The sequence below is a fragment of the Canis aureus genome, chromosome 16 (assembly GCF_053574225.1).
Source record: "Canis aureus isolate CA01 chromosome 16, VMU_Caureus_v.1.0, whole genome shotgun sequence".
NCBI classification, from domain to species: domain Eukaryota; kingdom Metazoa; phylum Chordata; class Mammalia; order Carnivora; family Canidae; genus Canis; species Canis aureus.
The window spans coordinates 63,239,470-63,263,855 of NC_135626.1; the positions used below are offsets into that span (position 1 = coordinate 63,239,470).

A 24,386-nucleotide genomic window follows, 5' to 3' on the forward strand; every position below is an offset into this window, starting at 1 on the left:
CACTCAGTGTCCCTAGGTCCTCCAGGACTCGGGGACCCCCGCGGGCAGTGCTCTGTTGACAAGCAAACCGCGGGAGGCGGCCCGGGAATGGAAGTGGGGTGGCTGGTGGTGCGGCTGCGAGGCTGTCCCCGTGTCCCCGAGTGAGCCGAAGACAGTGCCAGACGCTGAGCACCTGGGCTAAGGGACAGTATTCCAGAGTGAACCTTCAGCAAGCACACCCGCTGAAAGTCATCTTCTTCGAAAAGGACTTCCTTGTGTGAAAAATGAACTTGTGCCCACTCATCCTCTTGAGTTATCAGAACAAAAGTTCCAGCTCAACTAAGATAAAATAATTTTTTTCTGCTAAAATTACAAATGGAATTCAAGGCAGAGCAACAGGCTCAGAGTCTTCCATTTCTTCCGAGCTCAAACTTTTCTCTGAGTATCTTCAGGGGTAAGGAGACTATTGGATGTGAAGATACTCTTTTCTTCTTCTTCTTTTCTCTTTTTTTTAAAAAAAGATTTTCTTTATTTATGAGAAAGAGAGAGCATGAGAGCATAGGCGGGGTAAGGGCAGAGGGAGAAGCAGATGCCCTTCTGAGCCGGGTGCCCGATGTGGGGCTGGATCCCAGGATCTCGGGGTCATGACCCGAGCTGAAGGCAGACACTTAACCTACTGAGCCACCAGGCGTCCCACAGATGTAAAGATGTTCTTAATGACCTGTCACAAAGTGAATTAATGGGGGAGCCACACTTGATGGCAGAATGTGACCTTGGTTTCCTATCATCTCTTATGCTGTTCACGAAAATATGCTGTTCACGAGCCTGCATCTCGTTTATAGTTACCTTTCTATTATAATTTGATAGAAATTTTATGATTCTATTATAAATTTTATATATATATTAGAAATTTTATAATTTCTATTATAATTTGATGCATGCAATGTTAAAAGTACTGATACACGATCATTTTTGCCTAAATAGTATCTGTGATCATTTGAAATTATTTGTCTCTTTGGTTTACGGCCATGTGGCAATTGAAAACAAAAAACTGTTACTAGTGAGTATTTGAAAACTGTCTACAAGTTCTAATTCAACCTATTTTCTGGATATTCCATACATTTAATTTTGGAAGACCACTAACCACAGTTGAGTCTGCAGCCTTCACAGCAGCATCTTTCAGAATAAACATCTGTAACTGATTTCAGTGGCAACACTTCGAATTAAGTACACAGTAAGAGGGCAGCCGGGTGGCTCAGTAGGCTCAGTAGTAGTGATCCTAGAGTCCCGGGATCGAGTCCCACGTCGGGCTCCCTGCATGGAGCCTGCTTCTCTTTCTGCCTCTACCTCTCTCTCTCTATCATGAATAAATAAATTATTTTAAAAAGTACACAGTAAGATACTTATATTTTGGGCAGCCCTGGTGGCTCGGTGGGTTGGCGCCGCCTTCGGCCCAGGATGTGATCCTGGAGACCCGGGATCGAGGCCCGCGTCGGGTTCCCTGCGTGGAGCCTGCTTCTCCCTCTGCCTGTGTCTCTGCCTCTCTCTCTGTGTCTTCCATGAATAAATAAATAAAATCTTTAAAAAAAAAAAAAAGGATACTTATATTTTACCTGGTTTCAGGATGGCCCATTGACACTCGTAAGAATAATATTGGCTTTATGGATGCTATTGTATTTTTTGGGGGGGGGGGGATTTCTTTTTATATAAATTTAAATTCAGTTAATTAACACATAATGTATTATTAGCTCCAGAGGTAGAAGTCAGTGATTCATCATCAGTCTTATATATATATAACACCCAGGGCTCATAGCATCATGCGCCCTCCTCATGCCCATCATCCAGTTACCCCACCCTCCTCACCTCCAGCGACCTTCACTCTGTCTCCTGTGATTAAGAGCCTCTATGGGGATTCCTGGGTGGCGCAGCTGTTTGGCGCCTGCCTTTGGCCCAGGGCGCGATCCTGGAGACCCGGGATTGAATCCCACATCGGGCTCCCAGTGCATGGAGCCTGCTTCTCCCTCTGCCTATGTCTCTGCCTCTCTCTCTCTCTCTGTGACTATCATAAAAAAAATAAAATAAAATAAAATAAAATAAAAAAAAAAAAAAAAAAAAAGAGCCTCTATGGTCTGTTTCTCTCTCTGATTTTGTCTTGTTTTATTTTTCCTGGGTTTGTTTCTTTTAGTACCTAGAGTCACGCTGTATGTATTGCTCTTTGATGTGCTTATTGGAGATGTTCTCAGCCTAGTACGCTCCTTTTATCCTTTATATCTTCCACATAATTCGGTGTCACTATTTGGGTTGCTTCGTTCTGTTGTTATAATTATGCCCGTTTTTGTGTATAAAATTGAGCACAGGGGCTGGAATTTGAGGGGAAGAATGTCAGTTTGAGTCCCTGTCGATCTGAGGTGAAGGCGTGTTGACTTGGCATTGAGCAGGCTGCCGGCAGTGCACCTCGGGCAGGAGGGAGGTGGGACTGCGGATTTGGGACCCGCATCGTGTGTGAGGGGGATGTGGCTGGTTTTGCTCCTGGTTATGAACTCCTTTAATTTTTGTTTTTCTGGGAAACTCTCTCCTTCTGTTCTAAACAAAAGCCTTGCTGGATGGAGTATTCTTGGCTACGGGTTTCTTCCTTTTGCCGCTTTGAATATATCATGCCGCTCTCTTCTGGCCTGCAAGCTTCCACTGAACAATCCACCGATAGCTTCATGGGGTTTCCCTTGTGTGTAACTGCCTTCCTTTCTCTCGCTGCTTTTAAAATTCCCCCTGGATCACTACTTTTGGCCATCTTATTTACTTTGTGTCTTGGTGCAGACCTCTTTGGCTTGGTTTTTTGAGGGCTCTCTGTGCCTCCTGGATCTGGATTTCTCTTTCCTTTCCCAGATTCAGGAAATTTTCAGCTATTAGTTCTTCAAATAAATCTTCTGCCTCCTTTTCTCTCTCTTCTCCTTTGGGATCCCCATCATGGCATTGTTATCATGCTTGGCCGTGTTGCTGAGCCCCCTGGGTCTCTGCTCATTTTGTGTATTTTTTCCTTCTTATCTGCTCAGCTTGATTACTTTCCATTAGGAAAGTAAAGGGGATGGATCCACTGGGCCATGGCCTCTTGCCTACATCCAGCTGCAGAGTCTCTTCCGCCAGTCTTCGAGTGGCTTTCTGGCTTATTTATGCCGATGTGGCTGTTCTCTAGGTGGCCACACCACAGGAGGTGAGCTCAGGATCCTCCTACTCTGCCATCTTCCCAGCAGCCTCTGCCAATATCATTTTAGGATTGGAGCTACTCTTTGATACTTTCAGAAAAGTATAGTTAAGTTCAGAGGTTCCGATATTAGTGTTATCTTTAAAACAAAAAATAAAGCAACCAGCATGTTGATTTAAAAAAAAAAAAAAAAAAGGCAAAATCACAGGCCCGAAGTGGCGTCACTTAGGCCTGGTCCCAAACCAGGGCTTTATGCCTGACCTAGATGCATTTCAACCTTCCCCAGCAGTGCAGTTTTCACTGGTTGTCAGGACTTCTCCAATCAGTACAGGGTCTGCCACTGGGTCCTCTCCACCCCCACAGGAAGAGGAGGTCCTGGGCAGGACAAGACTCCCACCCTAACCTATAAGGAAGGTGACCTTGCCTTAAACAATCCTTTTCTTTTGCTAATAACTTTTTGCTCCTACTCCCCTTCCCATAAAAACCTTCCATTCTGGACAGCTCTGAGGAGCTCCCTCCTTGTTAGATGGGATGCCGCCTGATTCACGAATTGCTTAATAAGAGCCAATTAGATCTACACATTTACTGGGTTGAATTTTGTTTCTCAGCTCCTTCCTGGCAATATGGTCATTTATTTGCACAGATTCTCAGGGATCCTGAGATTTGACTGGACACTTGGATGGTGCAGCCATGGCCCTGCCTGCCTGGCCAGATTCAAGGACCACACTCACTTGGTTGTGAGGACAGGTCACCAGCAGGAACCGTGCTTGACCTTATGGAGCTGAGGTTCACAGCTTATGGAAAGCTGGGAGCCTCAGGATATTTCCAAACACTTGAGAAGAAAGGAATTTTCTCAAAAGCCTTCAGCAGATGAAACCTGGTGAGTTCTTGGCTTCATGGCCTCAGGACAACTTTTAAAGTCCAATCTGGATTCCTGATGGAAACTTCCAGTAGAGCACATGCTGGAAGGCCACCTATTCGGTTAATTCACGTTTTTGCTACACCTTTGGAAACAATCCGGCCAATGAACCAGCCTTGTTAGTGATCATGGATGGTCCTTCTTTGAGATTATGTTTTACCAACAAGCAGAAAAATGGTAAGAAGAAATGTGTGCTTCAGTGGAAACTGCACCATGTGCAGCATGCTTTGCACACGCAAGGCCTGCTGCCCGAGTTCGAGCTACTCTGCACACTGACGGCCATGCTCTTTGTGACTTGTCCCTCCAAGGTTCCACTGGCAACCCTCTCCCTCTTAGAAAAACCAGTTTGATCTCCCCATTTGTAATTCAGTTTCTTTAATCCAGATAAACTAATGTTTGAGCTTTTCCTTGTAACATCTGACTGGTCCCCTCACTGTTTAACAGAGAGAAGAAAATCCTAAACCTGTGCTCATTTTCATAGCTATTTAAGTCATATTTTACTTTTGGAAACAACCCTTTTAAACACCTGATTTAAAATAGCATTAAATGTTATTGAACATCAGAAAGGACACTGTACAACCTGAACCAGGATGAGCTGCAGCCATTGAGGGCACTTCACGCTAACGGACACGGCAGGAAGACAGACGCCGCATGACGGTGCAGAAGGGAAGGAGAACAGGGCAGAAATATAAGAGCTGTGCATGATTTTAACACAAAAAATCATGGTTCCTGGGCAGCCCAGTGGCTCAGCGGTTTAGCACCGCCTTCAGCCCAGGGTGTGATCCTGGAGACCTGGGATCGAGTCCCACGTTGGGCTCCCTGCATGGGGCCTGCTTCTCCCTCTGCCTGTGTCTCTGCCTCTCTCTGTCTCTCTCATGAATAAATAAGTAAAATCTTTTTTAAAAAAATCATGGTTCCTGGCAGTTCAAGTTGACAAATACACATAAATTCTTTTTTTTTCTAAGATTTTATTCATTTATTCATGAGAGACACACAGAGAGACAGAGAGAGGCAGAGGGAGGCGCAGGCTCCATGCAGGGAGCCTGACGCGGGACTCGATCCCAGGTCTCCAGGATCACACCCTGAGCTGAAGGCAGATGCTCAACGACTGAGCCACCCAGGGATGCCAATACATATAAATTCAGAAAGAATGTTCCTAAGTATGTATAATAAGACTGCTTAACAGAACAAATTCCAAAGTACAATTCAACACGTGTTTGAAAATAAATTAAACAATTCTAAAACTCTCCTGAACAACTAGAATGAAATAGAAAACCTGACTGCATAAAGGCAGGGTATCTAGAAGCTAATCACGCTGATAACACTGTCCCTCAAAACCTCTGAGACATGGCCATGCAAAACTCAGATGGAGAATTCACACCTTAAAAAAATGCAATTACAGGGGACACCCAGGGGGCTCGGGTTGAGCGCCTCCCTTGGCGCCGGGGCCCTGCATGGGGGCTCCCCGTAGGGAGCCTGCTTCTCCCTCTGCCTGTGTCTCTGCTTCTGTGTCTCTCATGAATAAATAAATAAAATCTTGGAAAAAAGCAATTACTAAACAAGAAAGAATAAAGTAAATGTTAAATCAGGAAAAGAACAAAGCAAGAAAAGGAATGAACAAACACGAGCTGTAAACTTCCTGTAAAGATACAGGAATCCATCCACCGGTTACCTTTGAGGGAACCCCAGGAGACAGGAGGGAAGCCAGGGAGAGGGAGGGAGGGAGGCGGAGGGAGAGAGGGGGAGGGGGCTGGGAGGGGGTAGGGGGAAGGTGGCAGGGGTGGGGTGTGGGGGAGAGCAAGATGGGAGAGATTTCCAGCAGGTCTAATGAGATCTCCTGAGAGATTAGAAACAAATAGAAGAGTATTTAAAGAAACAATGGCTGAGAATTTCAAATGGGAAAAACACACAAACAACCCTAAATCTTAAGATTTCAGAAAACAAACCAATTCCTAAGCAGGTTAAACTAAGGCAAACTGAGCTCATGCAGACACAGGCTGGTGACCCAGGAGAAAGGCAGCCTGAGGAAAAGGGGGACCCAGGACGAGGACGAGGACAAGGACGAGGACGGGAAACCGTCTTCAGAAAACCCAACTGTTCTGAAGACACTGGGGCATTTGTTTTTAAAAAAGATCATAAGAAGATGCCAGTGTCGGGTTCTCATTCCAGCCAGGCCACTGGAAATGGCCACCGTGAAATCATTTCAAGACACCGAGAGTGTGCACTGCCTCGGGCGAGACTGGACAAGCCCGGGGCGCAGCTCCTCGCCTCGGCCGGCGTGTGACAGGGCACCGGTGTCGGAGCCAGGCCGCAAGAGTGCCAGTCAAGCAGGACACACAATGACACACGACGTGCCTGGAAATCACGGCTTCTACCTTAGTTATAGTTTTACAGCGAGATTTTAGATGCATGTGCAGTTAGGAACAATAAATGTAATAAATGTAAATAATAATCTCACTCTTCATGGACACATGCCTAATAAGTAGTGTCGGGTTAGCAGGCTAACTAAAGCTAGGCCCCTAACTTATTTTTTTGTTACCAAATCATTTTTTTTTAAAAAGATTTAATTATTTGGGAGCGGAGCGCATGAGTGGGGGCGGGCCGCGGGAGCCTGACCCGGGGCGGGGGGGGGGGGGGTGGGGGGTGGGGAGCAGGGGGTGTGCGATGAAGACTGAGCAGCCAGAGCCAAGGCCATGAAGGCCCGACCACCAGCTCCCCGTGGGGAGGGCCGGGGAGCTCGCCCGCCAGAGAAGCTGGAGAAGCACGTGGAAACCACTGCCGATGGATGGAGGGCTGGGGCGCCACCTTGGCCGGATGGTCTTACATTATTAATGTTGTTAAATGACGAGAAGATGTTTTTGTCACAGTTGGTTTATAAACCAGATGTATTTACAAACCAAATTGTCTTTGTGAAAAAAATGCAGACAGACCAGCCTTGCAAAGGGCCTTTGCCAAGGGGCCCGGGTGCTTCCCGGGGCAGCAGGAGTCCACCGGTGCGCTCGGGGAAGACGCTTCCCAAAAGGAAACGAATGTAGAGTGTTTGGGTAGATTTGCCAACTGCAAATAATACACAGAGAAAACTCCCCAGGTCTAGTCCCGATCTTCCTCCCCAAACCACCAACTGAAATTGATACACTTCCGTGCGGTCCTCCTTCTACATGTGCGCAGTCACGCTCATGTGCACACACACCCTCTTCGTGTGCTCACTGGGGCAAACGTACTCTCCTGCGGTTGCTTCTTTCACAGGCCAGCACGACAGGCAGCAGGTGCACGAGGGGCCAGCAGGCCCGCGGTCCCCTCGCTGCTCTGGGCTCGCGACAAAATGATACAATGACCGCAAGCCCCAGGGCTTTTGGGAGTCCTGTGGGACCGCCACCTTTCTACTGTAGTCGCCCAAGTGTCATTCACAATGCGCTGGAAGGCAACGGGGAAGAACTCTCCACGCCAAGTGGTTTGAGGCCAGGCGGAGGCAGCTCCCCGCGGGGATGCTCTGGACTCCAGGGCCCCACCCCGGACATTTACACCAGTCCTGATCGCTGCCTCACAGTGAAACGCTGCCGAGAATATCCTTGCACGTGCATCTAGTTCATGTTGGTGAAAAATCTTTTACACAGATTTCTAAGAGAAGAATTGCTGATTCAAAGGGTATGGACGTTATAAAACCTCGCAGAAGAGCCAAATCACCCTCCAAAAAGGCTTCACCGGTGAGGATCTACACCAGGGCGCGCTGGGGCCCCGAGTGTGAGATTTTCCACCTGAGATCCAAACTCAATACTGACTTGATCTGCTTCTTCAGGCTCCTGGGGAGGCCGCGTGTTACCTGCACCGTCAGCTAGGCGATCTCCTGGGACTCGCCATCCTGGCCCTTGTGTGTGACCTGCACACGCCACCTGGGGTATTGATCCTCCTCACCTGTCGGACATGTCGTCACCACTTGCACCAGTCTGTCACTAGCTTTTATCTGTGTTTACGATGTTGTTTCCTGAGAGACTTTTTTTTTTTTTTTTAGATTTTATTTATTTATTTATAGAGACACACAGAGAGAGAGGCAGAGACACAGGCAGAGGAGGAGCAGGCTCCATGCAGGGAGCCCGACGTGGGACTCGATCCCGGGTCTCCAGGATCACACCTGAGCTGCAGGCAGTGCCAAACCGCTGTGCCACCGGGGCTGCCCTCCTTAGAGACTTTTAAAATGTAAGGCCATCATATCTGTTGTTGTCTGACTTCCTCTGCCTATGGGGCTATTTTAATTTTTAATGTCATTCAGGGAAGCCTTTCTCCATGCTTGGGTTGTTGCAAAGATGCACTGAGGTAATGTGTGCACAGCCAATGGGGAAAGGCAGTTTGAACTGACTCCCACACCACAGCTTACATGAAGGTTTTAGAAGGTGGGGGGAGACAGCCACAGGCCCAGAAGAGAGCAGAACACTATGGGCCACTATGGACTACTCTACGGTGGCACTTTACAGGCTGGGGACTACGGGTAGTTTCCTAGCAAAATGGAAATGACCAAAATTAATGCAAGAAAGGGCAAAAAAACCCCACATAAATAAATCACCATAGAAGAAAATGAAGACAGTTAAAATTACCATTAACAAAGTCACCAAAGGGGTGCCGGCCTTCAGCCCAGGATGTGATCCTGGAGACCCAGGATCGAGTCCCATGTCAGGCTCCCGGCATGGAGCCTGCTTCTCCCTCTGCCTGTGTCTCTGCCTCTCTCTGTGTCTCTCATGAATAAATAAATAAAATCTTTAAAAAAAAAAACAGTCACCAAATATGGAAAATTCTTTTCCTGAGGTCTCCCTAACCTTCAGAGGAGGCTACAAACTTAGTAGGGATCTGTAGCTTTCTCTGACACTATGAGACAGAAAACAGCTAATTTAGCCAGATATGATGCCTAGTGATGCAGAAATTACAGAAGGCGGACCTATCTGGCACATGGCAGTAGCTTCTCTATTGGATGGATGGATAATAGATGAATGGATGGATGGATGGGTCCATGGACGGATGGGGAGGTAGATGGATGAGTGGATGGATGGATAAATTGATAGGTAGGTGGATGGGTGGATGTGTGGGTGTATGGATGGGTAGGTAGGTGGACGGATGGACAGGTGGACTGAATGGATGGACAGGTGGATGGGAGAGTGGATGGGTGAATGGACAGATAGGTGGATGAGTAAATGGATGTATATACATGGATGGATGGATGGATGGATGATGAATGGGGGCATGGGTGGATGAGTGGGTGGGTGTTGAGTGACTCAATGAAGTACTTGGCCATAAGGCCAGGCTGGGTATAAGTAACTACAACGAGGAAGAAAGACAAGTTCCTGGAATGTAGATCAGAGGAAGAGGGAGGCATGGCTGCAGTCAGAGGAAAGCTCTGGGGCCTTGGGAGCTGAGAGAGGGCATCTTGGTATTGGCACAGCGTGGCATGGAGGCCAAAGTCAAGAGCAGCAAAGTTCAGCTGTGGGAGGGTGTTGCTGGTTTAGAAGACAGGAGGAGGGCATCCCCGGTGGCGCAGCGGTTTAGCGCCGCCTGCAGCCCGGGGTCTGATCCTGGAGACCCGGGATCGAGTCCCACGTCGGGCTCCCTGCATGGAGCCTGCTTCTCCCTCTGCCTGTGTCTCTGCCTCTCAGTCTCTCTCTCTCTGAATAAATAAATTAAAAAAAAAAAACTTATAAAAAAAAAAAAAAAAGAAGACAGGAGGAGAATGGAATTTAGGAGGAGAATCAGAGCGATAAATGCTGACATTGCTGCAGTTGCCGACCTAAAGGACAGGTGTGAGGGAGGAGAGCCAAGGCAGGTGGGTCTTCCAAAGAAACAAGGTTGTTTTTTGTTTGTTTGTTGTTGCTATTGTTTTTAGGGACAAGGTTTTTATTGAACGTGGCAGAAGATGGTCTGGAAGTGTGTCTGACGAACAGGCAAAGTCAGCCTTGCTCCTCACTTGCAACCTGGAGGGAGGATGGGGAAGGGCCCTCATGGAGCAGGTCCTGAGGCAGAGGCAGTCCTTGCCGGGGCTGCAGGCACACGACACCCCTGCCCTTGCTGTGCAGGCTGACAGCATCGGGAGACACATCGGGTCGGGCCCGTCTGCTATCTCTGCTTCCAGAGGTGGACCCTCAGAAGGACGGCACATCTGGGACAGCCTCTCCTCCGTCACCCCACGCGGTCGGGTGGACATCCTGTGTGGTTGCAAAGAGCGATTTGGGCTAACTTTACCCATGAGCCTTTGTTTGCTCTGCCGCTCGGGCCCCGACCCATGGCAGCCACTCGGCCAGGCAGCTCTTGGACGCACCGGCCTCGTCTTCAGAGTTCCTCAGGGGCCTGCACCGTCTCTCCCAGACAGGCGCTCACTGCTGCCCCGCTGCCTGGGTTCTCCCACGTTCCACTTCCCGCTCACCGGGTAATTCTCTTGGCCGTGTTCACACCAAAAACAGTAACATATTAACAACTTCTATTATCATCCACAGTTTGGCCACGGGAAGCCGTGAGGATGAGGCACAAGGCTGGACCTTCCCCTGTCTGAGCGCTGGGTGGTTGGGAACCAGAAGGACCTACCCAGGGAAGCCAAGTCCGTAGTTGACAGACGAAACGCTTTTTTGCCGACGTGCCCTCTGCAGTGCTCGGGGCTTTCCTTCTGAAGCAGAGTAGTTGGCGGGCCTGCAGCCCTCCACCTCCTCTCCACTTCAGACTACAGGCAGGAGAGGATGGCCTGTCCCCTTCGACCCTGGGTGAGCCCGAACCTCTCGGCTCTGGTCACAGCACCTCAAAGCTCTTGCTGGAAAAGCACAGAGAGGCAGAAGCCGTGTGCGGCAAAGGGCTACAGCGTGAAGACTGGGCTGCCCCAGGGAAACAGAGGGACCGCTCGTGGATGCGGTCTGACGGCCAGTGGCTCGTGCTGGGCGCTGACCGAGTGTTTGGTCTGGGCAAGGCTAGTCCTGGCTGGCCGTGGTGACAAGCACGCAGCCGCCCTGTGAAGGACGCCACCTTGCCCGCCAACGCCGGTGCCTTTGGTCCTCCAACAAGAGACCTTGGCTGTGTGCCGGCAGCCGGGCGTCCGCTCTCAGGGATGACGCTACAGCGGCTCTCCCAAGGTCCCCTGGCAGCAAGGGGCACCTCAGCACGATCTGGACCTTATTTCCTCCATCTCCCCTGCATGGAACAACTGCGATTATTGGCCATCACTCTGGAGTACGTTACTCCTTACCAGCTGAGGAAGAGAGTGGCCTGTGCGCTGTTGGTTTGGGAAATATTATCATGAATTATACTTCCCGCAGTGAACCTGCGTGACTAAATTAAATAAAATTTTGTTAAATTTATTCATGACGGACACACACACACACAGAGGCAGAGACACAGGCAGAGGGAGAAGCAGGCTCCATGCAGGGAGCCCGAGGTGGGACTCGATCCCGGGTCTCTAGGACCAGGCCCTGGGCTGAAGGCTGGTGCTAAACCGCTGAGCCACTCGGGCTGCCCTGTGTTGACTAAATTATCGGCAAAGCCAGCGGCCTCTGAAGCCACAGGGAAACGGGGACTGCTCCCTCCGTTGCCGCTGGGCTCGGCCTGGTTTCAGTGGTGACACAGTGGCCACTGGCGACAAGACGGCGGAGCAGGCCGAGCACGTGGCAGCCGGGGCCAGTGCCCAGCAAGCAGCACAGGGGCGCCGCCTGCTTTGCCAACTGCAGTATTTTTCTCACCAATGCTGCTGGGGCGGGAGTCACGGAATGCCTGTCGCAGGCCCAGCTCTGCTCTGTGCTCTGGACTCCTGACCCCGCTTCCCTCCGAGAGGCCAGGCCTCCCTCCACCCCGCTCGCTCTCCTCCCACCTCCCGGGTTCCTCCTGCCCCTTCGCCCCTTCCCCAGGACCTGCAGCCACAGCCCCCGCTTTACTTGGGAGGTTATTTGGGGCGCGCGCCAGCGCTGCACGGAGCCTGTTCCCCATCTCCAGGAGCTGCTCCTTCTCTTCGCAGAGGCGGAGGATTTTTCGGGTCGCCTCCTTTAGTCTCCGCTGGAGTCGGGGCACAGACAAGTCCTCTGTCCTCGGGGGTCCTTGGTCTGCAGGGACCTGTGAAAAAAGCCACAGACACAGGGTCCCTGAGCCCTGAGACAAGCCGTCTGGGTGAGAGGGGCTATGTGCGGTGGGTGCAGGTGGCCGACGGGGGGAGGCTCAGCGTGCTTATGCTTCCGTAGTGAGACGGGGCCTCACATCATGGACGCCCCTCCTCCGCAGGTGGGCCGGGGGAGAACCACTGGCCAGGGCCCCCCCCCGCCCCCTGGCCCGCGCCTTTCTGGCGAAGACGATGAGGAGCCAGCGGGAGCCTCCAATGGGCCCAGGATCCACGGGGGCCGCGCGTGTGACTGGATCCCCCATGTGGCAGCGGGGCCCGGGCCGGGTGCACAGGTCACAGGTCCTGGGGTCACCTGGTGTGGAGGGGCGGGCAGAGGCCTGATGGAGGGTGTGTGGCAGGCGCCAGCCTTCCTCTACTCTTCCTGCACCACGTGCTGTGGGGTCACCGTGCTAGGTCACCACAGGGCACAGACACACGGTCACACTTGGAGGGTGTGCAGAACGACGGGGTCAGAGAATGAGAGAGAGGAAAAGACAAGTGTGCGTGTGGACTGTGTGCCAGACAGAGGCCTGGAGGAAACGGCGTCCAAGCCCCGAGGGAGGCAGGTGGCCTACTTAGGCACGGCCGCTCCTGACACCGTGAAAAGCTACACTGTGCCCTGTGCTGACTGCGTGGGCCAGAGCCAGGACAGAAACCGGCCTGGAGTCCCTGGAACAGACTGGCACATTCTGTCCTGGCCCCAATTTCCCGGTGCACCCTTCCAGGGCTGGCAGGCACCTGTGCACTCCGGGGCCCCTATTCTTCAGGTGCCTAGAGCCGTGACCACCACGCACGGCACCTCCAGCGTGTGCCGCAGGCTGGGTGGGCAGGAGGCGGGGCAGGGGGGCAGCAGGGAGGAGGGGGAGGCAGCCCTGCGGCACCACAGCCCAACACCCAATCCAGACCCTTCCCCCTGATAGACGTGGGCCCACTACCAACCGCACGGGGACCTGCCTCACCTGAGTCTCCAAAGGCCAGGAATGACTGGGGTCCTCAGGCCTGTAGGGTGGGACAGACCTCGAGGGAGGGAGGACGGAGGCCCGGCCTCCACAGGAGCATGACGCTGGAGTCTCCTGTACCATTTTCAGTGAGCAACCCCGAAAGGAGCCTTTGCAAAGTGACGCTCAAGATACTTAAGAGGAAAGTGGCTCCAATGACACGTTCCAGGACTTAAAACTGCCGCACGCTTCAGGGCCCATGCGGTCCCCCGTGCTGGCCCCATCCGCCCGCGCCTGTTTGGGGGCTGCTCCCGTGTCCTGGCCAGGCAGGCGCAGGTTGGCGCAGCGCAGTGAGGGTCTGGCCGGCTGAGGTGTCCTCACCAGGGAGGACTCTGTTCCCAAGGGCAGCGGCGACTGCGCTCCGCAGAGGCTGACGTCGGAGCAAGCCCAGGTCGGCGCGGAGGGGCTCGGAGGGGCGCCGGCTGGGCCCCAGGGGTCTGGGGGACGAGAGGGATTCCAATCCTCTGCACGACCCGGGGCGCAGGCAGGACTGGTGGACACCGCCCCCCAGTGATCCCAGGGCGTCCCTGCCGCCGGGCTCAGGGCCGCAGGGTTTTCAGGACTGGGAGGAGTGGTGGGCAGGAGGGTGGGGGACCCTGGGCGCCAGGCCAGGTGCCCAGAGTGCCGCACGGGCTGCCGCGAGGACAGGATGCCAAGAGCCCCCCTCACCATAGGAATTTCTTCCGGGACCGCGGGCAGAAGTTGGAGACAAGCTGCTCATTTATGCCTCGAGGCTCCAGCTTGTGCTTCTCCTAAAACGGACACTCTCTTCGTAACCACAGCTATGAAAACCAGAAATTTACCACGGATACGACGCTATGACCTAACACGCCGGCCACACGCAAAGCTCACAGCTGTCCAAGCATGGCCTACAGCCTGTTTCTCTCGCCCGGGGCACGGGACCCCACCGCCAGGTCCCCACAGGCTCCACAGCGCGGGCCCACTGATGGTGGCGCGTCCCCTGTGGCTGAGCCCGCGGTGCGGCCGGGAGCCCTGGGGGCAGCTGGCCTGGAAGCCCCGGACATCCCTCTGTCCCAGTGTCCATGACAGCAGCGCATCCCCTGCTGAAGGGGAGTCTGCAGGCCGCCTCCCTGGAAACAGCAGTCATGGGGGGGGAGACACGAGTCCCGGCCTGCCCTCCTTGGTGCATGAGGATGGCTTCCAGCGCCCGACCCCCGTATCTGCAGGCCTGTTCTGGCCCAGGCCCAGCCTCCCGCCTTGTCAGCACAGACCCGAGTCCCACTTACTCCGCAGCATACCCGAGTCCCACTTACTCCGCAGCCAGCACCGGGGCCATTGGCAGCTGCGTCCTGTCCCGTCTCCAGGTGCCATGGTGGATCTCCCCACCCCCGCCCCCCGGCCTGGGCCTGCTTCCTCTCAGCAGAGTGAGAAATTCCAAAACCAGGTTCTTGGCGCTGGAGGCTTCTGGGCCCCCAAGATTCTGCCGTCCTGGGGGGACCTGGCCTGGGCACAGGGAGCATCCCCTGGGTTTCCTGAGCCTCTATTTCTCCCTAAGGTCATAGTCAGTTCAGCTCCAGCCAGTCAGCCACAGCATTAAACATCCTGATTTTAAATCCTGCTGAGGCCCACGATTCTTCCCGTCTAAGCAGCAGAGTCCGTGAACCAGGCTGTGAACCTTGGGGGCTGCTCTGGTGCTGCTGACCTTGGGCCCGAGTGTGGGCAGCCCCTGGAACCAACTGCGGACACGGGGTTCAGGCAGACGTGCTGCTCTCCTGCCTCTGTGGCCAGGACGGTGTCCTCGAGCTGCAGGACAGCGGGAGGCCCGGCGAGGGGCCGGGGCTTGGGCTCTCCAGGCAGCTTCTACTCGGGAGCCTCCCCTGCAGCCGTGCCTCCCCCATCCGTCTGTCCCAAGGCCTGGCTGGGTCCCCCTGGTGTTCCTGAGCCAGAGAGGAGTGGACCCACCCTCTCCTCTGGTCCTTCGGCGCTGGCAGTTGTCCTGAAGCCGTCTCCCTCCTGCCCTTGGAACAACCTCTGACTTCTACACTGCTTCTGCCAAAGAGCTCAGGGCGGTGAGCTGTGACATCAGGTACAGTCGTGACTGCAGGCCTGCACAGGTTACAGGTCACCTCAGGTCAGCACAGGTAACCCAGGTCACTGTGAGTCACCAGAGGTAACCCTATGTTACTGCAGGTCACCACGGGTAACTGCAGGTACTGAGGTCCCCAAAGATGATCACAGGTGACCCAGGTCACCACAGGTAACTGACAGTAAAGACAGTACACTCCTGACAGCTCTTCCATCACAGTGCTGGGTAAGAAGAGAAGTGGCCTGTGTGTCAGATCTGTGGGGACAGCAGTGCCAGGCTCTCCCCCCATTCAGAGCCTTGGCCAGAGCCAGCCACGGAGCCCGTGGGGCCCCGGGTGTGGAGGGCACGAGACCCGCACACGCCCCACTGTCATGAGCACAGGGGCGGTGGCCCTGAACACTCAGAATCCCCACAGGGGTCCTCTCGAAGGAAAAACCCAATTTTGCATTCAATTTCAGGGTTCCCAGAGCCGTCCTGGCCAGTCAAGCACTCACTTCTAGAGGAAACAGAATAGCCCTCTTCATACATGTGGGTTTCCTATGCTGGACTGACTTTTATTTTTAAGATTTGTTTATTTATTTTAGAGAGGGGGAGAATCTGAAGTAGACGCCCCACGGAGTGTGGAGTCCAATGTGGAGCCCGATGCTACGACTGTGTGATCACGACCTGGGCCAAAACCAAGAGGCGGATGCTCTACCGAATGAGCTGCCCAGGCGCCCCTCCTACGCTGGACTTTTATTTATTATTTTTTTTAAAGATTTTATTTATTCATGAGAGACACAGAGAGAGAGAGGCAGAGACACAGGCAGAGGGAGAAGCAGGCCCCATGCAAGGAGCCCGACACGGGACTCGATCCCGGGTCTCTAGGATCACACCCTGGGCTGAAGGCGGCGCTAAACCACTGAGCTACTGGGGTTGCCCTACGGTGGACTTTTAAATGGTGGGAGCCCAATACCTGGAGGCCGGAGGTGGGGCGGCACCCCTCTGTTGAGGATGAGGCCCCAACATGAAAGCCAGTTGAGGTGGGGCACCAGGGGCCCGGGAGGGTGACTTGTGCAGCAGGGTCCCCCATGGCACAGGGTGGCGGGAACAAGGGTCCACAGGCACCTACCTCCCCACCGAGGACAGCCTTGTCTGGGGCTCCCGACTGCTGTCTGCCCCCAAGATGCTCCTCAAGCTCAGCCATCTGCTTCTGCAGCTCTAAAACCTCCAGGTGTACCTGGTCCACATCACGGGAAAGCTCGTGCTGGATGATGTCTGGGTCCAGGGGTTTCTGCAGCACCTGGGGGGCCATTTCAGGGCAGCGTTAGGAAGGAGAGTGTGGGCTGGGGCAGGTAGGAGGGCGAGGAAGCGGGGAAGGACGGAAGCACCCAGCAGAACCGCAGGACAACCGGAAAGGAGACGCGGTGGCCAGTCCCTCGGCTCTGGCTTTATGCACGTATTCCCCACCGCTGCGCCCCACCTGTCTCCTGCAGCACGGACACAGGCGCCAAGGCTGGCGGGAGCCTCCAGGCCTGGAACTGCGGGACAGAAGCAGACAGCCTAAAACCCTCTTCCTGAGCCCAGCTCGGGTAGAAACAAACACGTGCAGAAAATGTAGGTAACTCGTAGGGGGCACCCCGGGGCTTGGGATGGGAGGTGGTGAGGCGAGAGGGGTGAGGCCAAGGCCTTCAGGAGCGGGGAGCACAGAAGGCAGAGGTGGACAAGGGCCAGGAAGGGAGGTCCCAGGCGCAGGGCGGCCTTGAAGTTACAGGTCGGCCAGGAGATCCCCAGAATGGGACCCTGGCAGGGCTCCAGGGCCAGCCCCTCACGCTGGCAGCTTCTCTGGATGTGTGTCCTCCTGCTGATAGAAGGAAAGGAGGAGGCGATAGAAAAAATGACATCTGCTCTATACTCTTTCCTGTTTTATTCTCAGGAAGAGAAAATATGTTTCTATTCCAGGAACTCCTATAACGAATCCCTGGTGAATATTTTATTCTTTGAATTTGTCACATACACACCCAAAGAGGTGACCATTTGGGAAACGCTTAATTGAAAAACAAGCAAAAAACACTTTGAGGCAAACATTTTTCCTTGTGATAATCGTATCACCTATAATTATCAAGGAAAAGTTAAAACTTTTTTAAAATGTCTATTTCTTGTTTGTAAACGTGTGTGTGCACACATGTGTGTAACATTCCAACTGTGGGCAGAGCTGGAAGCAGCAAGTCTGAGTGTCCTGAGGCCCTCACCTCACGCATGTGCACAGATCTGGGACACTGTGAGCAGAAACAAGAGATTGCTGAGTCCCCTCCATCCTGAGAGTGAAAACTGCCCCCAGCAGGGTAGAGCACCAGCCTCCCGGGTGCCACCTGCATCCTGCAGTAGCTGAAGGCTCAGAATACGCTTGTGTTCAGTGGTGTGTTCTGTTCCACAGAAGATGCAAGGCATACAAAGCAGTATGATTTATGTATTTATGGACTTAAAAGGACATGTGAAAACTCCTCTTCCTGTAACCTCATGAAAAAATACCTGTGCAAAAGGAAACAGGATGTATGATACCAAAAGTACAAGCAATAAAAAGATAGATTAAACAGAGGTGCGGGCAGCCCCGGTGGCCCAGCGGTTAGCACCGCCTTCAGCCCAGGGCGTGGTCCTGGGGACCGGGTATCAAGTCCCCCGTCGGGCTCCCTGCATGGAGCCTGCTTCTCCCTCTGCCTGTGTCTCTGCCTCTCTCTCTCTCTCTGTCATGAATAAATAAAAATCTTTAAAAATAAATAAATAAAATAAACAGAGGCGCCCAGTGCATCAGTCTGTTGGGCATCTGACTTCAGCTCAGGTCATGATCTCAGGGTCCTGGGATCAAGCCTGGTGTTGGGGTGGGGGTCCCTGCTCCACAGGGAGTCTGCCCCTACCCCTACTTGTGCTCTTGCACGCTCTTTCTCAAATAAATAAATAAAATCTTTTAAAAAACGTTTAGACAAAACTCAAAACCATAAAAACTAAAAATATTTGTGCTTCAAAGGATGTTAGCAAGAAAGTGAAAAGAGAAGTTTTAGAATGGGAGAAAAATTCTACAAATAGTACATCTGATAAGGGATTAGTATCGAGAATATATAAAGAACTATTAGAACCCAACAATAAAAAGACAAACAACCCAATTACAAATGGTAAAGGATCTGAATAGATATTTTTCCAAAGAAGACACACAAAAGGCCAGTAAGTACATGAAAAGATGCTCCACATCATCAGTCGTTGGGAAAAATGCAAATCAGAACCACAGCAAGGTACCAGTTCGCACCCACTGGTGCCAGAATAAAAAACACAGAAAATAGGTCACGTGGGTCAGGACGTGGCCCGTCGGGATCCTCACACACGGGCGGGGGCACATAAAACGGTGCAGTAAACGTGAAAATGATTTCATGGTCTTTCAAAAAGTGAAATACAGGGATCCCTGGGTGGCGCAGCGGTTTGGCGCCTGCCTTTGGCCCAGGGCGCGATCCTGGAGACCCGGGATCGAATCCCACGTCGGGCTTCCGGTGCATGGAGCCTGCTTCTCCCTCTGCCTATGTCTCTGCCCCTCTCTCTCTCTCTCTCTCTCTCTCTCTCTGTGTGACTATCATAAATAAATAAATAAATAAAAAAAAATGAAATACAGATTTACCATAGGACACAAATTACACTCCTCAACATGTACCGGAAAGAATGGGAAGCAGGGACTTGCACAGATGCTCAGACATGGCATTCACAACCATATAATCCACAATTGCCAAAAGCTGAGAACAAACACGTATCCACGATGGGGAAACAGAATAGGATGTTACTTAAGCCTTGGAAAGCATCACGAAATGCTGAGGCTACCCCCTGATGACAGACCTGGAACAAGGTGATAAGAGAAATGATCTGTTAACAAAGGGACAGCAGCCCATGTTGCCAGTGTAACAGGCGGCTCACAAACACGCAGTTGCCCAGCTACCAGCCCTATGGACTGGTCACAAACTCACAGGGTCAGTGCCAGGAACTGGTCATAACTCATAGCTGTCGCAGGGCCAGTCACAGGAATTGGTCACTAACAGCCAATACAGTGCAGGTCTCAGGATCTGGTCACAAACTGACAGCTGCCGCAGGGAAAGTCCCAGGAAGTAGTCACAAAAGGATCCCTGCCAAGGCCCAGTTCCAGGACCTCGTCACAATGCACAGCTGTGGCAGGGCCATTCCAGGAACTGATCACAAACTCACACCTGTCACATAGTCAGAAGAACTGGTTACTAACTCACAGCTCTCACAGGGCCTGTCCTAGGAACTGGTTAGTAACTCACAGCTGCCTCAGGGCCAGTCCCACGAACTGGTCACTAACAGGCAGCTTCCGCAAGGCCAGTCCCACAAACTGGTCACCAACTCACAGCTGCACAGGGTCAGTCCCAGGAACTGGTCAGGAACTCACAACTGTCACAGGACCAGTCACATAAATGGTCACTAACTCACAGTTGCCGGTGGTCAGTCACAGAATTGGTCACTAACACACAGCTGTGTCATAGCCAGTCCCAGAAAATGCTCCATTATTGATAGCTGCACAGCACCAGTCCCAGGAACTGGTCACCAACTCACAGGTGTGCAAGGCCAGTGCCAGGAATTGGTCACTAACACACAGCTGCGCAAGGCCAGTTCAGGTATTGGTCACAGTGGACCGATGTCAAAGGGCCAGTCCCAGGAACTGGTCAAAACTCACAGTGCAGCAGGGCCAACCCAGGACCTGGTTAGTAACTCACACCTGATGAGAGCTAGTCCCCGGAATTGATCACTAAGTCACAGGTGCCACAAGGCCAGTCCTAGGACGTGGTCACTAACTAACAGTGGTCGCAGACCCAGTCCCAGGAACTAGTCACAAATGGACACCTGCAGGGGGCTAGTCACAGGAAATGGTCATCAATACGGCAGTCATAGGACCTGGTCAGAAACTCACAGCTGCTGCACAGCCAGTCCTGGAAAGTGGTCACTAACACACAGCTGATGCAGGGCTAGTCCCAGGATCTGGTCACTAACAGCAGTTGAACAACTGGTCCCAGGAACTAGTCAGAAATGGACACGTGCCGTACGGCCAGTCCCAGGAATTGGTCCATAACTCACAGCTGCTGCAGGGCCAGTCGCTGGAATAGGACACTAATGCACAGCTGTGCAGCACCTGTCCCAGGAACTGGTCATGAACTCACAGGTGCACAAGGCCAGTCCCAGGAACTGGTCACTAAGTCACAGCTGCACAGGGCTAGTCCCAGGAACTGATCACCAACAGAGCTGTCGCAGGGCCCGTCACAGGAACTGGTCACTAACAAAGCTGCTGAAGGCCCGGTCCCAGGAACTGGTCACAAAGTAACAGCAGTCGCAGAACCAGTCCCGGGAACTAGTCACAGATGGACACCTGCGGAGGGCCAGTTGCAGGAGATGATCACAAAATCACAGCTGTCACAAGGCCAGTCCCAGGAACTGGTCATTAGGAAGATGTCGTAGGGCCAGTCCCAGGAACTGGTCAAACACGTGCAGCTGCTGCAGGGCCAGGCCCAAGAACTAGTCACTAACTCAGAGTTGCCACAGGGCCAGTCGCAGTAACTGGTCACTAACAGCCTCCGCATGTCCAGTCCCACGACAGTCGTCCATCCCACATGTAGGACCGATGTGCCCCGCGGGGAAGGGTGTTAGACTTGACTGGATTTGGACAGTTTCTGTTCAGATGATGCATAATCCAAGAATGATGGACAGTGGTGTCGTTTATACGTATTGGGAGCATAGTTATTGTCACTGAACTTATACCTCAAAATTACAAGCTTTCTATGTATTTCATTACAACGAAAGGAAACACAAAAAAATTCCTGGGGCGCCTGGGCTGCTCAGTGGTTGAGCGTCTGCCTTCAGTCCAAGGCGTGACCCCAGGGTCCTGGGATCGAGTCTCACATTGGGCTCCCCACAGGGAGCCTGCTTCTCCCTCTGCCTGTGTCTCTGCCTCTCTCTGTGTCTCTCATGAATAAATAAATAAAATTAAAAAAAAAAACAAAACAGAAATTCTGCATTTGCACCCTAAAGCCCGTGTTGGGACTCAGCCATAGGTGACAGGAGGGCTGGCACCCTAGGAAGCAGGGGGCATCAACCCAGCACACGACTGTGGCCTGACTCCTGATAGGCAGCCTGGCTGACGGCGAGGGTCGGGCTGCTGAGGTGTCTGTGCACAGTGGACACTGGCCCCGACCCCTGGGGCCCGTTCTCACTGCAGCGTGTCCTGAATGCACCTCCAGCCTCACACGTCTTGGCCGGTCGCAGCCCCGTGCACGGCAAAGATAGCAGGCCCCGTGCTCTGCCATGGGTGCCTGGACTCAATGGGTCTTACTGCGTGCCGTCTTGGGCCTGCACGTTACCTCACAGTAACCCCTCCCTTGGAGGGAAACTGAGGCACAGAGCAGTCACGTGGTCCAGCCGGGAGATCCCCAGCCCCAGTGTCAAGGGGAGGCCATACCTTCTGCTTGAGCCGGGCCACCAGGACGGTGGTGAGATGCGTCCTGTCTCTGAGCCTCCTGAGCGCCTGCCCCACAGGTGCATGACCAGCTGACATGGCTCCTCCTGTAGAAAGAGTGACTCTGTCAGGCTCAGGTGCCCTATTGCCTTGGGGACATGCCGGTCGCCTGCCCTGTTTGGGGTGCAGGGCCTGTGCTGTCCAGGGCAGGGGACATGCTCCCTGCCCTCCCCTGTCCCCATATCAAGGAAGCAGGACTCTCTGCAGGGAAACAGCAGTGTCGCCACCTAGTGTCTGGCTGCGGCCAGGCGCCACCTAGTGTCTGGCTCCCAGGCCTCCGGGAGGTGGGAAAGGTGCTCCTACCAGCATAGGTCAAAGAAGGAATCAGTAGAGGTCAGAAATTATTTTGACCTGAATTATCATTGATACACTGCTTATCAAAAAATCTAGAAGCAGGGCTGCCAGGCTGGCTCAACTGGTGCAGCGTGCGACTCTCGGTCCAAGGGTTGTGAGTCCGAGCCCCACACTGACAGTACAGATTACTTAAAAAGAAAATCTTTTTAAGAAAAATTTCACAAGGGGTGCCTGGATGGGTCAGTTGGTCAAGGATCTGACTTGATCTCAGCTCAGGTCATGATCTCTGGGTCACAAGATCGAGCCCCATATTGGGCTCTATGCTGAGCAGGGTGTGCTTCTCCCTCTGCCCCTCCCTGCTCATCCTCTCTCTTTCTGTGTTAAATAAATATTTTTTAAAAAAAGACTTACTCTTTTGAGAGCAAGAGCGAATGCGAGCAGGGGGAGGGGCAGAGGGAGAAGCAGGCTCCCCCTTGAGCAGGGAGCCCGATGCAGGACTCGATCCCAGGACCCGGGGATCATGACCTGAGCTGAAGGCAGATGCTTCACCTACTGAGCCACCCAGGTGCCCCAAAATAATTTTTTTTAAAGATTTTATTTAAAAAAAAAAAGATTTTATTTATTTATGCATGAGAGACACACACACACAGAGAGGCAGAGACATAGGCAGAGGGAGAAGCAGGCTCCATGCAGGGAGCCCGACATGGGACTCGATCCCTGGTCTTCAGGATCAGGCCCTGGGCCAAAGGCAGGCACTAAACCGCTGAGCCACCAGGGCTGCCCCCAAAATAATTAAAAAAAAAAACTTTAAAAGCAAACAAATGTCAGGAATGCACTAAAGGTTGTCCTTGCAAGAACACCTGTGTCCCCAGAGCTTCCTGAAGAGAAGGCAGATGGAGTCAATGAGCTGAGTGTCTGTCTCAAGAAATGAGAAAAAGACCAACGAAATACAGGAGAAGGAAGGACAGAGAGAGTAAAGCTCACACTAGACGCTGAGGATCCAGAACACGGGCATACAGCGTCACGGGCTCCTCAAAAGGCTTTTTATAAAGATAAATCTATGGTGAGTCTAAGCAAGAGAAAGAGTCAACAAAAACCACACAATCACAAGTAAATCTAGAAACACAGTTTTACTTTGGATCCTACAGGCTTTTTTTTTTTTTTTATTTTTATTTTTTTATTTTTATTTTTTTATGATAGTCACAGAGAGAGAGAGAGACAGGCAGAGACATAGGCAGAGGGAGAAGCAGGCTCCATGCACCGGGAGCCCGACGTGGGATTCGATCCCGGGTCTCCAGGATCGCGCCCTGGGCCAAAGGCAGGCGCCAAACCTCTGCGCCACCCAGGGATCCCCCTACAGGCTTTTAAAATCCATAGGATGATACTATAGGCAACTTTCAAAGAATTAAATGAAATGGACAACTTTCTAGTAAAATACAACACCACAAAGTGACACACACAAAAAATCTGGGTCATCCTTTAACTGTGAAAAAAAAAAAAAAACTGAATTCACACTTTAAAACCTTTTCACACAGAAAATCCTAAAACTGGGGGGGTGGGGGGCGGTAGGGTTGAAGTCTATTAGTTCAGGAAATATTAACATAAATCTAATACAAACTTTTTCAGCAAACAGACGAACGAGGGACGTCTTCCGACACATCTGACGCCAGAACCGTGACCATAAACCCTGACCAGGGGCATCCTGAGGAGCAACGGGCATAGGCCGATGGCACTCAGGAACATGTGCCACCTGCTGAGCTGATTCCAGAGATGGACGGTTGGTCTGACACTCAAGCAGTGAGCTGGTGACCGCACGTAAGACCTTCGCCGCAGCTGAGGGCCTGGAGCGACCGAAGGGCTGCCCCGCGGGCGAGGGCGAGGGGCCCAGGGATGCTTGCAGGGGCTGCACGCCCACGTCCTTCCTGTCCCTCCCAGCTCTGACACCGGTTGCGCAGCCCAGAAACCCAGGGAGCTCAGACCACGGAAGGCCCCGGACAATCCCGTTCCCCGCAGGGTGGGCCTGATGCAGACAGAGGCTCACCCCACACCACCCGCCTGCACCCTCCTGGGACGAGCGCATGGCAAGGATTACAGAGGGGCCACGGGGAAACAGGGCAGCAGGGATCTGCCGCAGCCTTGAGAGCTGAGCTCTGCAGGGGCGGGGACGCGGGGACGCAGGGACGCAGGGATGGCGGCCAGGACGTCAGTGGCCTTGGGCCGGCGACACATAAGGGCATCAAGCAGAAGGTCCTAGAGAGTGCGCGGCCACTCAGACGTGCCCCCGGGAGTGCGCCAGGGTACG

General features: G+C 52.8%; 1 protein-coding gene across 14 annotated transcripts in view; it reads right to left on the bottom strand.

Moving 5' to 3' along the window:
* CCDC57 (coiled-coil domain containing 57) overlaps window positions 1-24,386 on the bottom strand; it is a 101,701-nt gene that overhangs the window by 36,771 nt on the left and 40,544 nt on the right. For 9 of the 14 annotated variants that reach the window (XR_013355063.1, XR_013355062.1, XR_013355061.1 and 6 more), the window contains 3 exons: window positions 21,734-21,837; window positions 16,364-16,534; window positions 11,990-12,164 (listed from right to left, as the gene is read on the bottom strand). Coding sequence is in view for 6 of the 14 variants with exons in the window: in XM_077854687.1 (XP_077710813.1) it covers window positions 11,990-12,164; window positions 16,364-16,534; window positions 21,734-21,837 (450 nt within the window). In the remaining 8 variants the exon portion in view is untranslated. Of the gene's footprint in view, window positions 1-11,989; window positions 12,165-12,520; window positions 13,958-14,692; window positions 15,273-16,363; window positions 16,535-21,733; window positions 21,838-24,386 lie in introns of those variants that run through there. The other 5 variants (XR_013355067.1, XR_013355068.1, XR_013355066.1 and 2 more) reach the window with 5 other exon arrangements.